The 17656-nt window shown below is 34.1% G+C and overlaps 1 protein-coding gene across 1 annotated transcript; it reads right to left on the bottom strand.

The window, feature by feature from the left end:
* Nucleotides 1–3253: 3253 nt before the first annotated feature.
* LOC125827465 (uncharacterized) lies at nucleotides 3254–6233 on the bottom strand. Its single transcript, XM_049506780.1, has 5 exons — nucleotides 5378–6233; nucleotides 5111–5317; nucleotides 4718–4927; nucleotides 4003–4522; nucleotides 3254–3635 (listed from the first exon to the last, which is right to left on the bottom strand). Exons 1-5 carry the CDS (start codon nucleotides 6231–6233, stop codon nucleotides 3254–3256), a joined length of 2175 nt encoding a protein of 724 aa, XP_049362737.1.
* Between the last annotated feature and the right edge of the window lie 11423 nt (nucleotides 6234–17656).

The following is a 17656-nucleotide window of genomic DNA, read 5'->3' as shown; positions in this document are numbered from 1 at the left end:
CTGATATACACTGATATAGATCAGGTGTATACAAAAACGGGAATTGGGTTAAGCCTAATAGTAGCAACGAATTTGGTCCAAAAAGGGCCCAAATTCAATCTTCTCCTTTACCTTTAAATTATTTAATTGTCTTTTGTTTGTTTTTCTTATCATTGACTCTAACTTTAGAATTGTTAATTAGCTTAATTAGATTCCCCAAAAGATGAATTATTTTCTTTGTGTTGGTTTAATACTAATACATTTCATGTTTTTATGTTCATTTATTTTATTAATCAAATATATTGGTCAAGATATTATATCTTCAATTAAGTTAAACCTTTTGTACTTAAAAAGAGATGTTTTTTAACGCTTTTTCACTCAAATCACGTTTTTATCATTTCAAAATTGTTTTAAGTTAAATTATTTTTCTCAAATAAACTTTAAAAAAAATGTTAGTCAAAAACCTTTTCAATTAACTAAAAATAATAATACTTACTTAGTCATTTTCTCAAAAAGGTTAGTCAAGACTTTATTCTTCAATTAATTTAAAATGATTTTCATGCTTTAATTTATTAAATTGGTTTAAATTATTATTTAAATTAAATAAATTCTAATTAATCTATTTTTATTAATATTTTAATCACTTGTATTTCGAGTCAAATATTTCATTTTGGATTCCTTTCTCTAAAAAATGAAATAAAATTTGTCATTTTATTTAACTATTTTTCTCAAAGTTAACCAAATATTTATAAATTATTATTCTCTCTTAAATCATTTTTATAAAAAATAGTCAAAATATATTATAGTCAAATCACAGGTCAACCGCATGTTAGTGGGCACTTCGAATGCTTAAAACCTTCTCGATGTGTAAATTGAACCCCGAACCCCCTTTGGTATTTCAAATGATTTTTTCTGTTTAAATCTTTGAAAAATATAAGTTTTCTTAATTTCTTTAAAAAATTAAGTGGCGACTCTTTTATAAGTATTTTTCTCAAATTGTTTTATACTTAGAACATTTCCAAAAAGTGATTTTTCTAAAGATAGGAAAATTACGGCACAACATAATGTATTAATGCTTATATTATTGTATCTCGCGCATCAGATTAATTTATGTAAAAATTAGGCAAATGACATAGTATAAGAAAGAAATTACTTCATTTCCCTTCTCTTTCATTAATTACCAAAAATCCCTTTTTTTAGTGTTTTTCGGATACATAATATAGCAGTGTGGATACTTAATATAGCAGCGCGGATACTTTAATTAATAACGAGCGGATACTTAAATTATTAAGTTGTTAGCAGCACGTATACTTAATTAACGGGCGGATGCGTAATATAGAAGCGCGGATACTTTAATTAATAATGAGCGGATACTTAAACTAATAAAGTATCCGGTTAAGTTGAATTGGGGAAAAATAAGGGATTTATGTATTTTAGTAAAAGAGTAGGGATATATTGAGAATAGGTAAAGAAGTGTTGTGTATTTAAGTAATTTTTCCTTAATTTATCAACACTTATATTATTGTATCTCGCGCATGTATCAGCGCTTATATTATTGTATCTCGCGCATCAGATTAATGTATCAACGCTTATATTATTGTATCCATTTGAGGGATTTCTGTAATTATAAACTTTTAAGGGATATATTGTAATTTTGCTTCAAAAGTATGTGATTTCTGTAATTTGCCCTTTAAAATATGGGTGAATTTTACTAGATCCAAAATTAAAAACATGACAAATCATAATAGGTTTACATATTATTTTAACGAGTAAAATTTGACCCTGATTCAAAATTTATTTGAGGAGTATCCTTAAGTCAAAAATTAAAAAATAAGGATATTTTCAGATCTAAAAGTTGAAGAACGTTATTTGTGAGTCATTTTTTATACATTAGAGATATTTTTGGATCTTTTCTATTGTATAAATTAATTTAAAATTGTCATATGAATCTCATAAATTTCATAGTCTCAATCCTTATAAATATACACCATATTAAATTATGTGATATAGGTACGAATCAAATGGAGACTAGTAAAGATTTTGTTTTAAACCTTAAAATTTTTGGGGTCCTTAAAATTTTGTAATATAGGTTTATCAATTTATTTTAACTTAAGAAAATATTGAAATTTACAAGAAAGAAAAGAGTGCAAAAATCTTTATTAAAAAAATAAGGAAGAATGACTATTTCTTTTTTCCAATGATAAAAATATTTTAGATCTTGAATCAAAGTATTCAAATATTTATTTAGTTAGATGAAATTTCTTATGCAACAAGATCTAAGCTATTGTATTACTACACATGGCTAACTTATTAACTTATAATAACCTTAATAAGATTATTTCTATCAGATTCTTGTTGTAAACTTAAAAACAATGGAGTACCTAATTAAAAATATTACATAATAAATATGGATAAAATATATAGTAAACACGAAAAATGATAATTAGTTCTTAATAAACTTTTGATCAAATAATTTGGACACAAATCAAACATGTTCTTAAAATTACACTACAAAAAAAAGGGTCAATTTGCGGGGGTTAAAATTACAAATAGCAGGGGTTAAGAACCCCCACAATTTGTTGTTACATGATTTCAGCGTTTGTAGCAGTTTTTAAGCGACTCTCGCAATCAATTTGTGACAGACAATTAGCGGGGGTTTTAACCTTGTAACCTTTTTTTGGCAAATAAATTTATTTTATTTCGTAGGGGTTTATAACCTCAGTAATTGAATTTTAGTACTTTATTTTGTTAGGGTTATAACCTCCGCAATACTTTTCATGAAAATTTATATTCAATTTCGTAGATATTGTAGTTTATATAAAATTAAGATACAATTAATCTTCATGCTAATTTTATAGTAATTAAATCAATACATTCATAGTTAAATGAATAATATATTTCATGGAATAAAAAATACAAAGATTTAGCCAAGTCAGGAAGAAGTAAAACATAAATTTTTTCTTTAAACCAAAAGAACGTAAAAACAAAAAAAAATTGATATGTTGTCTCTATGTATACAATGTCTAACTCTTTTTTTTTTTTTTAATCAACTATCGGGCATGCGGCCCATTTTATTAATTAATTAACATGTCTGAAAAATATTGGCCCAAGTAACATTAGGCCATTACATAAGGAATAATTAAATATCTCTTGTCTAAAAACATCTACCACTTTCCCTTCACTTTCCAATATCACGATGTTGACGGCTTCCTCATGTTCATCGTGCTTCTCCTTGGTGTCATGTAGGTATCTTCTCCCTTCCTCCCCTTCCATTTCAAGATGAGGCCACTTTTGACTTTTCCAGTGCCCTCTGCAATGTCCCTCCATGGCCAAGTCTTCGAATGGTGCAAGACTCACGCATCTCATGTATGTCCCTGCCTTTTGACTTGTAAGCTTTCTTCCCCCTACTTTTGCTTGTTGATCGCATCTGAGCTTGTATAACTAGATTCCTCTCTTGCTCTTTTTCAGCTCCTGGCGTTTCTCTGGATCTACATGTACCTCCTAGTCCTGACTGAGCTTGTTGTTGATATCTGACCCTTCTTTTTGTGTGCATAACTTGTAACCCATAGTATGCCTGTTGTACCCCATTCCTATAAATCCTTTTTTGTGCGTAGATCTCCTTTTGATGCTTAATGGCTTTTGTACCTCTGTCATAACTGCATGCATCATGGCTTTATGTTTTGTGTGCTGAATCTGTATCAAATCTCCTTTGTGTAAATAGGTTTAGTACTAATCCGTAGGGATGGGATTTGGGATTTCTCCATGTTTAATATCTTCCTGGCAACACATGGTAATTGATTAAAATTATGGTATTGCACCTTCACTGCATGATTGAATGCTTCATTTGCCAAGTGGTCTGCAAGTTGATTACCTTCTCTAAATGTATGTATTAGTTGTATGTTTCTCGCCTGCAAATGACTGCGTAAAAAATCCACCATCCCACTGATTTCCCATGGGATCTTCGATTCCCCTCTTAGGATTTTTATTAGAGTCAGAGAATTCGATTCCACTACCAAGGATTGCCAAATGCCAAGCAGTATAAACTGTAAAGCCTTCCAAATAGCAGTGGTTTCCGCAATCAAGTTTGTAGCAACCCCAATGGTATCTGCCTCAGCATAAATGAGGTCACCTTGGTCATTTCTTATGCAAAAAGCATAAGAACTGATCCCAGGGTTCCCCCTATAGGCCCCATCCGTGTTGCATTTGAGCATCCCTGCTCCAGGCAACTTCCACTTAACAATTTTAAAGAACAGTTGCTTTTTCTGTTGCTGAATTCTGTCAAAACTTTGAAGCCACTTTGTAGGGACATCCTTCCAATTCGGATAGTGATTTTTAATTAGCCAGTGTATCATCCTTTCATATCTATCTTTCACAACATAGTATGATACCTGTTTGCCAAGCTTCATCTGATTCCTCCTAATCCACAATTCCCAAATGATGATTACTGGGATACTCCTGATTATATGTCTTGCCTTCATACCCTCCACTCCCTTCCAAACACTGTTCAGAGCTGGAAATAGCTGGTTACCTGTATACTTGATACCTGTGCTTAACACAAAATGCTGCTATAGTTTACAAGCTACCGGGGCAGTCAAGAACAAATGATTCATAGTTTCTTCACAACAATAGCATGTAGACACTATAGGGATCCTACACCTTTTCAAGTTGTTATCAGTTGGAACCCTACCTTTTAAGACTCTCCAAAGAAAAAAGACGATCTTGAAAGGGAGACCCGTACCCCAAATAAATTGAGAGCATTCTATCTTGTTTCTTCTAGGCCTGACTATCTGGTAAGCTGACTTCGATGAGAATACTCCAGATTTGTTGCCAGTCCACCAGGCCCTATCAATCTCATTCCCAATTGGAGGGGGGATACTGTTCAATATTATATCTGTCATCTCCACAGAAACAACCCCTTCAATAGCATCAATACTCCAGGACCCTGTATCTGCAAATATATTAGCTTATCTTTCCTCCTCGACTGCTAGTTCCCCTTCCGTGTAGTATAGAGCCCCAAAATTAGTCCAATTGTTAAACCAGAAGCTAGAGTTCCCATTTTTTAATTGCCACCAAATATAAGGCTCCACTTCCTCCCGACCATTAATCATACTTCTCCAGGCTTGTGAGGCACCTGTACCCACGGCCAAAACAGGATGCCTTTTTTTGCAATATTTATTGCCAATATAAACACTCCATAAAGATCCAACAGATGTTCTAAAATTCCACCAAAGCTTAGCATGCATGGCCCTATTTATTACCTCCAAAGATCTAAACCACATGCCTCCTTCATTCACAGGATAACACATCTCTTCCCAAGCCACCCAATGTTTTCTCTTTTCTGCATTAGTGGCACTTCAAAAAAATTTAGCAAAAAGCTGATGTAGCTTCCTTATGACACCTTTAGGGGGTGTAAGAGCTGCCAAAATGTGCATAGGCATAGATTGAAGAACATGGTTTATGAGAATGAACTTTCCACCAAATGACAGAAACTTATTCTGCCATGATAGGATTCTTCTAGCCACTTTCCTCATTAAATCCTCAAAATATGAGCTCTTTTTCCTCCCATAAAACACCGGACATCCAAGGTAAGTCACTGGAAACTCCCATTGCCTGATCCCAGTAAGCTTCCTCAGCCTTATAGAGCAGATCAGCGGAGTTTTCTCATGAAGATAGAAGTAGCTTTTAGCCATATTAATTAACTGTCCAGATACTTCTTCATATCTCCACAGTACCATCATCATTTTGATAATAGATCCCCTGTCCCCAGAGCAAAATAATATTGTGTCATCTACATATGACAGATGATTAATATTGGGACTCCACTTGGGAAGCCCATACCCTAAATAGGATGAATCAGAATGTAGAGCATTAAGAGTCCTAGACAGAACTTCTGCACCAATTATAAACAGTGTAGGGGACAAATGATCCCCTTGTTTAAGACCCCTAGTAGACTGAAATAATCCATGAATTTGCCCATTGATACAAATTGAGTACCAATTGTTTGAAAGCAGCCTCCAAATCATGTCAATAATCACCTCCGAAAACCCAAATTTCCTCAGGACTTTTGTCATAAAGACCCAAGAGACTCTATCATAGGCTTTTGTCATGTCGAGCTTCACCACCACATTCGTATGCTTGTTTCTTTTGTTAATGTCACCAATGATCTCTTGAGCTAAAAGCACATTTTCAGAGATACTCCTACTCTTTACAAATCCAGACTGGTTAGGAGAAATAAACTTTGGCAAAACTGCCATAATTCTGCCATGTAGGACCCTTGAAATGACTTGTTAATAAAGCAACTAACTAATTGGTCTAAGGTCTGAAAATGATCTCACCAGATCTTTCTTTGGAAGTAGAACCAAATTAGTATGAGTTATATATCTTGGCAAAGTTTGTCAACAAAAAAAGGCCCTGACTACATTGGTGACATCCTGGGAGACAATGTCCCAACATTCTTGGAAAAATAGTCCCGACAACCCATCCGGCCCGGCAACACTATTTCCATCCAATTAAAACACAACCATCTTCACCTCCTCCATGTCTGGGAGTTTAATCATAGCATCATTATCCTCCCCAGATATGAGCAAAGGTATATAGTCAAGCATAGAATAGTCTTGATTAATATTAGTCTCCATAAACTGTTGTTGAAAAACAGTAATGGCCTCCTCCCCTATCCTCGTATCATCAGTAAGGATATTCCCATGCACATTATGTATCTCAGTTATGTGTAATTTCCTTCTTTTGCCCTGAACATACGAGTGAAAAAATTTAGAATTTTTGTCACCCTCCACGAACCACTTCATTCCCGCCTTTTGTCTCCAAAAGTCCTCCTCTAATTTGAGGAACTTCTTCAATTCAGCCTCCGCTTTGAACAATTCTGCCCTGTTTTCTGGGCTGGGCAGCAATTCAAATTGAGCCTCCTTTACCAGTAAAACATTCTCCAATGTTGCAATTTGCACAAAAATATTCCCATATTCTACTTTGCTCAACTCCACCAAGGCCTTTTTTTACTTTCTTCATCTTTACATGAAGCTCCAAAAATAGGGACCCTGTAAAATGTATACTCCAGCAATTCTTTACCAATTTCTTAAAATTTTTGTGTTTGCACCAGAAATTAAGGAATTTAAACGGCTTCACCACATTACGGACCAAAGAATTACAAATAACATGGATTGGGGCATGATCCGAACCTTGCCTGGACAAGTGTTGCACTTCCACTTGTGGGATGGCATCAAGAAACTCTTGATTGACCAACACTCTGTCTAGCCTTTCAAAAATGCAAGCATCGTTAATTCTGTCATTCCACCACGTGTATTTACTCCCAGTAAATCTCACCTCTGTCAATGCACATGAGTTTATGCACGTTGTAAAATTTGTTGTCTCATGTTGTGAGAACTCCTGACCACCAAGCTTCTCCTCTTTGTTCAAAATAACATTAAAATCCCCCCCCCCACAAGCCATGGTGAACCAGCCGTATCTATTTCTTATAATTCTTCCCATAACTCCAATCTTTCCATGGCATCGCACCTAGCATAGATTGAAGTAATGAAAAAAATCCTCCCGCCCCAAGAAAACTTCATTGTAAGCTGTTGAATAGCATTCTGCACAACCATCCCTTCCCATTCATTCCGCCAAAAAGTTCATATTTTCTCAGAACTGTTGACAAAAGCATTGTCAAATCCTAACCGCACTCTAAAATTATGAATCTCCCTCGGAGCCTGAAAAGGCTCCATAAGAGCAATAAAATTGTAATTGTTTCTTCTATTGAGATCGACCAATCTCCCAAATGCATTTTGGGTATTAACTGATCGAATATTCCAAAATAAAGTTTTGTCTATCATTGGTCACTACTTGCTGACCTACCGTTACTGCCCCTTTGTCTGAACCTGAAGGGGAATATTGGATTTTCCCCTTTTGGCTATTAAACTGCTAGATTGTCTAGGGGATAGATCCCCCAAAGTACATGCATTGTTGATATTATCTTCGATCCCCGCGTCCTCCTCTGTTTCTTTTAAGCCCTGTGAATCTTGAGGCATCTTTATCTCCACCCCCAAGTCATTCTGTCCCTCCATGTTGATATTGTCATTAGTAGTTGTGTCAACAAGGTCATCTTGTTGACCCTGATTAGTAGAGCCCTTGTTCCCCACATCTTGGGAAATATTTTCATCCCTCTTATCCTTAACAACCTTGGTGTTGATATTGTTTCCCTTGTCCCCAACACCTTCACTATTGTCCACGTTCTTTAATCGTCCCTCTACCCATGCCTTTGTAGACAACTTTCCAGTGATAACTTTATTCCCTTGTACTTCCTGTACCTCATTACTGTCATCCTCTATCCCACCCAAATTGGCAAACTTATTTTTAGTGTTAACTTGCCACTGCTTAGCGTGTTGTTGTTGCTTTGCACCCCCAAACTTCTTTTTTTGCTCCACAAACCCCTCAGGCTAGGTGTCCAGCTGCTTCTGTGCCCCCTCTTTAGGCTTTGCCTTCTTATGCTTTTTGTTTCCCTTATCCTTGTCCTCTTGTTCCCCCCCCTTTGATATTCTTCTTCTTAAAAAGCTCTGGGTGTTTCACATAACATTGGCCTTCATCATGCCCTTGAATCGAGCACGTTATGCAATACTTTGGAACGTAGTCATACTTTATCGGTGTCCACTTTTCCAGCACTGCCCCATCCTCCTGTTTGATGCCAATCTTGATCCGTTTTGGGAATTCACTAAGCAAGTCAACTTCAACCTTAACCCTCGTGCAGCTTGGTCGTGTTTTATTCTTCGTTGCTACATCCACTTGCAAAGGCTTCCCTACCGCAGCGGCCAGTGAAAAAATGGCCTCTTCGCAAAAGAAATTCGGGGGAAGAGACGGAAAGGATATCCACGCCACCGCCATAGTTGTCTCTTTCTTCGGATCGAACATGGGATCCCATTTAAACGTCCTCATGGGATATGACCACTGTTGGTGAGTAATATAAAAAGCGGACTTTGATAAAAGGTGCACATAATCCTCCAACAGCGACGCCCTAATCAAAATATGTCTATTACTCAGTAAGCCGATTATGCATTCCCTTTTCAATTCACATTGCTTTGGGATAAGCCTCCGTAACTCACGGATATCAGGATAGCCATAGGAGAATTTACCCACAATATCAAACTGCAAGTTTTCACGAACAATCATGTTGTCCACCTCCTTCTGATCCCATATAACAATGGGCTCGCCATGCAAATACGAAATTGGTTTGCGCACAACCACCTTCTCCACTTGTTGATTGGATTTCAATGCATTCGCGTACGTCTTAAGAGGTTGACCAACCTCCGAAACAGATTGGCCAGAGGCCATCTTGGCCTAACCAGTCGAAATAGCAAGGATCAACGACGACTCTTCTAGGTTTAGGTCAAGGTGAATTTCCTTTCTCCACCTACTTCAATATAATATTTTGAGAAGAAGTAGAAGTTAGAATATGATACTAAGCATATATACTTTTGTAGGATTTTGATAAAAACTCTTTAGAGGCTTTAATAGTTTAACTTAACTCACAACTTCTTTAAAAAAAAATATAATTACGTTGATCTGCCTTTCAGAAAATCACTTCAGCTCCCAGTCGCCTGTGTCAACAAGAATTGGCGATCGATTACAAATTCTCATGGCGCAGGTGAATAGACTAGATGTCCAGGAAACACTACAATCACAACACTATCATGATCATGTTGGTGAACTAAGTTGCTGGTATTGTGCAACATATTGACTGGGAAGCTATAGGCATGGACAATTACATGAGCATTGAGAAGGATCATGCATGTCTCTCGGGCTCGTGTATGATGAGGCTGCACTTAAGAGTCTCTGAATCGTTATCATATTTAGTGGCATCTGTTGATTCCGTTCCGCTGTAATAACATTCACTGATCATACAAACGCTCTGGATTTCAGGAGGCATTGTAAAGTAGAGAAGGCAGCACTAGAGAAACGAAATTAAGAAGATATCAGGCCACTTAACTAGCACTATCATAGTACCATTTTACAGCAAATACAAGAAGTTGAAATCTTATTTCATTGAAAAGTTAGGTACCGTTAATCCTTCGACCGTGCAATCCTATACTTGTCATCCATGATTTTGATGTGTGAAAGTCCATGATCATTTTTAGATATGTCGATACATCCCTTTGAAATCACCAGAAAGATTGTCTTTCACCTGCAAGAAGTTACTTACATTAATAAGGTCTATATTTTGAAAGAGTTGTTATTCTTATGATCTAACATCCAACCTGAGATTTTTTTTATAAAGTCATGTCCTTTTGTAAGAGTATATGATATCTCATCACACATCTCACTAGCCAATAGTGCTTGAATAGCGATGGTGATGTATTCACTATTCACGTCTTCATAGTGTGTGTGTTTCATGGCAATTTCAAGTGTTTTATTTGTCAGATTGTTGAAAGGCTAACGAGTCAATAGGGGCTCGGTACATATATAGAGATTGTCCCACATTAAATCTTGAACCAATGGATGAGGGTAATAGAGATCCTCCTGCAACAATACGATTATATGATTTAGACACTGTTAGAATGTATGCGTCCACTTATCAGTCAAGGACCAGGTCCCTTGACTCAGCAAGAACAGTAACTAAAATATGCGTTCACTTGTTTTGATGGGACCAGGTCCTCAGCACAGTTACAATAACAAACAATAAAATAAGTGCTGAAAGTAAAGATTGAACAAATAACTTTACATGGAAACCTCCTTGCTCAAGGGAGTAAAACCACGACCTATTCTCAACAAGACTTTTCAAACTGCTTCCACTAATCTTTTCCAAGCAAAAGTAAAAGCCAGTTTACAAAATGAGATTAGCCTGCTAATCTCCACACTAAGCAATTCCTCCTATCACTTAGCTGAGCCAGAGCAGATACAACACTGCCCACTATACTAACTCTCACTGATAAATATAGATTTTTCTAAGCGGATACCACACCGCCCACTAAACCACCACCCTCTGAACAATTTAGATTTTAACTAAGCAACAATGATGTTGTCCGCTAAATCACCTAACTCTAGATGACTTAAACTTTTAGAAACTGAAACAAGATCTAAATCCTTTATAGATTAGGATCAGATTTACAATGTAAGCACATGAGACACAAAGCTCTAAATACAACAAAGACTCTTCTTCACTCTATCAGGTCCCTTTGTTGAGTTGAGCAATGTTCTTTTTTGAAGATGGCCTTCTTTTCAAGCTTATGAATTTTCAGAGAAAATCCAAGTTTAGTTTGCCAAATCTTGAGTTTGTGTATTTTGGAAAGAGATAATATAATAAAAATGAACACAAACTCCTTGGGACAACCCATTGGCTAAGAGCATGCCTTCTCTGTAAAGACGTGCATCTGTCACATCAGAAGTGACAGTTTTACAGTTGTATTGTCGTCCTTTCACGTATACAGTCTTGCAGGGACCAGGTCCCTTACAGACTTTTCTTAGTAAGTTTAAGAAGACGTGCTGGCTCTTTCTCCTTTTGAATGAATGAATTAGTTTGTTGTTTGTCATGCTGACTAAGTCAACCATAAAGAGTTAATACACATTGGACAAACAACCTCGTCCCTTTTGATTGGTGTAGTACTTCTGATGGCTTCACTAACTTCTGACGCGGGCAGCTTTCCAGTTGTACCCCATTATAGATCTGGACGAGAGAACTTTGCATGGGACCAGGTCCCTGCATTTGTGAGACACTGAATCATACAATCTCGGCCGCTCTTCCTATTGGTGTAGGACACTGCACTTTTCACCTACCACCTGACATGACAGCTTTACAGTTGTACTCCATTTGTATATAGACGAGAGCACTCTGCCAAAGACCAAGTCCTTGCATTTGTGAGGATCATCAAAACACCTAGAATATAACAGACACTAACCTTCAACACCCCGAGGACTTGTGTGGTCCGTACAACCAAAATCCTCTAAACAATTCAGAACTACATGTGTTCACCGAAAATAAATAAGGGATCAGAGTTACTCCTCAACTGAACAATTATATGATGTGAGCTCTACAGGGGAAATGAATGAGGTGATATTCTTTGAAAACACATAGTTATTCTATTCTCTCAATCTAAGAGATGAGAAAAAAATGAGAACTAACCATCCATTAACAAGCCACCATCAGAGCATATATATGTAGGATCTTAAAATCAGCAAGTCCAGATCCGTTAGAACTTGGACCATCTCTATCAATATATCGTAAACTCTGACATTGTTCTGTCCGAATGATGATAGTCTTTTCAAATGGCTTTTGCTACTGCTACTGCTGCTTGTCGACGTGGTGCTTGGTCTATCTTCACAGTCTGAAAAGATCAAGAGTGTCAGTTTTATCAAAAGGCTTGGAGAAAAACTTAGCTACTTGAAATTCTGGGTTTTCTTCTGATATGAGCTCTTTGATGGGACCAAACATCTTTGGAGATACAAAACTGAAGAAATATGCCACTAAAATCCTTGGTCCTACATTTTTCACTACGGGTGTGTTTGGTATGAAGGAAAACATTTTTCGGAAAATGTTTTTCCAATTTTCTCATGTTTGGTTGGGTTAAATGTTTTGGAAAATGTTTTCCAAATCAACTCATTTTCCTCAAATTTAAGGTAAATGACTTCCCTTTAAAACTTAAGGAAAACATTTTTCAAAACTCTATACCAACTTCAAACTATAATTACTTTTTTGTTGAAAAAATCAATTTATTTTGTCCCTACCCTTAAACCAACCCCCCAAAAAAGATAAAATTAAAGCTTGTTTTTAAATTCAATTTTTTTACCCACCCTCACCCCTATCCCTACCCCCCCCCCCCTCCCAAAAGAATATTAAAAATTATTTTTAAAAGATATTTTTAATTTCAATTTTTTATTTTTTACCCCCACCCACTATCAATTTTTTATTTTTTTAAAAAATATTTTCAACTTCAATTTTTTATTTTTTCATCCCGATCTTCAATCAACCACGCCCCCTCCCAAAAAAAAATTGAGTTTGTTTTTAAAAAATATTTTCAACTTCAAAATTTTATTTTTTCACCCCTACACTCGACCCCCCCCCCAAACCCACCCATCCCCTACCCACCCCTACCCCAAAAAAAATAATTTAAGTTTGTTTTTAAAAAATATTTTCAATTTCAAAATTTTATTTTTTCACCCTACCTTGACCCCCTCCTCAGCACCTCCTACCCAGCCCCCCACCCCCCAAAAAAAAATTTAAGTTTGTTTTTAAAAATATTTTCAATTTCAAAATTTCATTTTTTCACCCCTACCCTCGACCCCCCACGCACCCACCCCACCCCCCAAAAAATTTAAGTTTGTTTTTCAAAGATATTTTCAATTTCAAAATTTCATTTTTTCACCTTTACCCTCGACCCCCCATCCATCCACCCACCCACCCCCTTACCAACCCCCCCCTACCAACCCCCCCCCCACCACCACCACCACCCCAAAAAATAATTTTAAGTTTGTTTTTCAAAAATATTTTCAATTTCAAAATTTCAATTTTTTACGCCTACCCTCAACCCACCCCCACCCCACCTCCAAAAAAATTTAAGTTCGTTTTTAAAAAATATTTTCAATTTCAAAAATTATTTTTCTACCCTAGTAAAAATAAAAGATATTTCTCAAAAAAAAAATTCATTCATAAATCAAACACTAAAAATCTTTTCCGGAAAATATTTTCTACTCACCAACCAAACATGAGAAAATAAGTCAAAAATCAACTTGTTTTCCAGGAAAACATTTTCCTTCATACCAAACACACCCTACAACTCTATGAATTTTCAATTTGTGAAAATATGAGAATAAAAAAGTTGTGTTTTGTTGCAAACCTGAAGGAGGTCACCAATATTAACAACCAAACCATGTTCAATCGGTTCAACATCGACGACCCATTGGTTAGAGCCCACCAATCTGATGTTGAAGTAATGAAAACAGGATCTGTATGCTTACCAGAAGCAAGAGTTAGCTCTGGCTGTGGGCAGGATGGGTAATAATGACATACCAATGTTTGTCCTTGATCACATTCGGTAGCTTTCAAGTGGTTTAGCTTTAGCCCGAGAGCTTCTGATATATAGTAAACCAAGAAGAGTGTCTCCTAATTTTATGACATGATTTATGTACTCTAAGGGATGTTTTCCTGGACAGTAGAAAAAGATCAGAGATTACTATAGGGGTTCTTCAAACCTCCGCAATTTTATAAAATTAGTGGGCCCTCCACGATCAAACCCCTGCAAAATGAGCGTTTTTGTAGTGTTAGTCTTGATGATACTAGGTTTGACTACTGTACAATTTATACTTATCACACAAAAAAGATATGTATCAATTGCATAGTAATCGAATCTAATAACATCAAAACTACATATGACACAAGAAAATATAGATACCTTCAGAACGGTTCAATAATTAATGGATGGCATTGATTAAGCCTGAATTTTGATACTAAACCAAGAAGAGTGTCTCCTAATTTTATGACATGATTTATGTACTCAAGGGATGTTTTCCTGGACATTAGAAAAAGACCAGAGATTACTAGAGGGGTTCTTCAAACCTCCGCAATTTATAACATATTCTTTTAATAATTTATAAACACATATCATACTAAAAAGGGAAATAAAATAAAATAAAATAGAACGTATATTCGCTTCTATATATTAGTGCAAAACTAAAATAAAATATATTGCTTATATACATATCTTCAATATTAAATATAATCACTTCCAAGTATCAAACATGAGTTATTTCAAAAACAATATTAGCCTTTTCTTCTCATTCATATTTCTTCAGAATTGAACTCAAATAAAATTCCTAGTTATCAAGTTAACATTGTTAATGCCCTCCCAAATAGTTCTTCACCTTTGACCCTTCGTTTTCAAAATCATGAAAATCATAATCTAGGAACTCAGATAATATATGTTTACTTCTGTCGATGTTACATCGTTGATCGTACTATTGTTTTTATTATTGGGACGGACAAAGCAATTTTTTCGATGTTATTACTGACGAGATATCTAGAGGTTGTGGAGTAGCCATTATTTCTTAATTCTATGAGTATGAGTATATATAAATGATTCTATAATGTAGGATTGCTATGGTTGAAATCATGTATGTTCCCCTTATTATTTTCATTTTACATAAAATTGTTTTCTTATTGAATGGATACTTATGTACATAATATTCTTTCTTTAAAATCAATTTCAAAGACAAAAATCTCATATATATATATATTTCACCTTTCTTATCATATATATTGGGATTTATGTAGTTTTGATAATTGAAAAAAAAAAAAAAGATAAACATATAATTCACACCTCTTAATTTTCATACAGTTTATAACCTCTAAATATTTGTTTTGTAAGTTATTTTTATCTCCATAGGCCATAGCCTATATTTTAATAAGGTTTAATATATTGATAACTCCTTAAATATCAATTAATTTCATTTAGGCATTCAAACTATGACTTGTTTCAATTGAATATCCTAAGTTCCTATTAGACATTATAGATTTAAGTTTTGAAAATATTTTTGTGCTTGTTCTCAAGTGCTTATTACATAAATAAATTAACCATATAAAATTTGTCATCTCTTTTATTTATACACAATTATCAATTGGAAAAAATACGAGGTTTTACAGCTTATTGATGCTAATCTGTATAATTGAAGGAGATGATATATTTTAAGTGGTTAAATTATCTATGTAATGAACCTTTGAAAACATTCACAAAATTTCTTACAAAAATTTAACCGAAAGTGTTTGATCAACTATTGTCAGGACTAAAATGTGGGTGGATTTTATTTAATTCAGAATTAAAAACGTGACAAATCATAATAGTAGGTCACATACTATTTTAATGAGCAAAATTTGTCCATGATTCAGAATTTGTTTGAGGGGTATCCTTTAAGTCAAAAATTAAAGGTGTGGATATTTTTAGATCTAAAAGCTGGAGGACATTATGTATGTCATTTTTTTCATATATTAGGGATACTTTTGAATCTTTTCTGTTGTATAAATTAATTTAACATCGTTATATGAATCAAATTTTAAACTCTAATTCCTTTTATATATACGATGACATCAAATTAAATTATGTGATACAAGTACGAATCAAAATGGAGGCTAGTAAAGCTTTTGGTTTAAACCTAAAAAATATTTCGGGGTCCTAAAAATTTTGTAATATTGGATTATCAATTTACTTTTACTTAAAAAAATATTGAAATTTGCAGGAAAAAAGAGTGCAAAATCTTTATAAATATATAAGGAAAATAAGATTGTCTTTTTTTCAATGGTAAAAATATTTTAAACCATGAATTAGAGTACTCAAATATTCATATTATTAGATAAAATTTCTTATGCAACGAGATCTAAGGTAATGTATTAGATATAAATGGCTAACTTACTGACTTGAAATAACCCTAATATCATTATTTCCATCAAATTCTTGTTGTTAACTTAAAAACAATATACTTTATAAAAATATTACACAATACACAATAAGTATGGGTAAAATACACAGTAAGTACGAAAAATGATAGTTAGTTCTAAATAAGCTTTTGACCAAATGATTTGGACAAAAATTAAACATGTTCTTAAAAATAGTCTTTATGATACTAGGTTCAACTACTATATAATTTGTACTTATGACACACAAAAGATACGTACCAATTATGTATGGTTGAATCTAATATCATCAAAACTACGTATGACACAAGAAAAGATAAGCATGTTTTGAACGTTTAATAATTGATTATTACATTGGTTGAGCCTGAATTATGATAATTTTTATGTATCAAAAGACTTTCAATAATCAACCAAATGTTGTTCCAATACATGCCATCAACAAATGATGCTTTGAAATTCAGGTTATTCTGCGTAAATTGTAAATTGATACTAGTTCTTAGATAAGTGATTACTCTCATATTATATTTAATAAACACTTCTCCTAATTTGAATATAGCATTACTTATCATACCAAATAAAGAAATTGTTTTCTAATATTTTTCATGTGGTTATATATATTTTTTTGGAAATAAGAAAGGCGAAAAAAGAAAAGACTTAAAAAAGGGCAATATATAATTTTTGAACAATAATTTTGCTGCACTAAAATAGGATATTCTGTTTCATATGGCCGGGCTATCAGCTCTTTTTACACCGTTTTAATACTATTGACTATAAAAAAAGGTATTTTTTTTTTGTAAAATTAATACCATTGATACTATGGTAACATTATAGTATTGAGTGTCAGTGAAATCTTCCCTTATTAAAAAAAGATTTTTTTAAAAATTTAATAGCATCGGAATTTATGGTAAATAACACTATAGTATATATTATTGAGTGTCAAGATTATGGAAGTTAATTAGCAAGATTTTCACCTTTCTTCTCATGGATAAATATATAGCACGAATTAATATACATATCTTCACCATTAAATATAATCACTTCAAGTATCAAGCATGCATATTTAGCACAAAGGCTTCAAAAAGGGAAAAATATACTCAGTCCAACAATAATTGTCCATTATACTCCCTCCATCCAACCATAGTTATTCACTATATTAAAAATCCAATTTAGAAAATCAAGAGATAATTTATCTTTGTGTCTATTTTACACTTGTTATTAAATATTATTTACTAGTATCATCTAACATATTTCAAAGCATTAAATTTAATAAAGTCAAAGGAC

The sequence above is a fragment of the Solanum verrucosum genome, unplaced genomic scaffold (genome assembly GCF_900185275.1).
Source record: "Solanum verrucosum unplaced genomic scaffold, falcon-dt-bn FXZP01000138.1, whole genome shotgun sequence".
Taxonomy (NCBI): Eukaryota; Viridiplantae; Streptophyta; class Magnoliopsida; order Solanales; family Solanaceae; genus Solanum; species Solanum verrucosum.
Note: the sequence above shows the minus strand (reverse complement) of the source record. Positions and strands in the feature narration are given on the sequence as shown.

Bases quoted from the DNA above. Each gene is read 5' to 3' on its own strand.
- LOC125827465 (XM_049506780.1), bottom strand. From the start codon at position 6,233: ATGGCAGTTTTGCCAAAGTTTATTTCTCCTAACCAGTCTGGATTTGTA. The intron at 4,523-4,717 runs GTACGGGTCTCC...TGTTAAGCACAG, and splicing joins ATGCTCTCAATTTATTTGGG to GTATCAAGTATACAGGTAAC. The intron at 3,636-4,002 runs GCAATCCTTGGT...TGATGCATGCAG, and splicing joins TTTATACTGCTTGGCATTTG to TTATGACAGAGGTACAAAAG.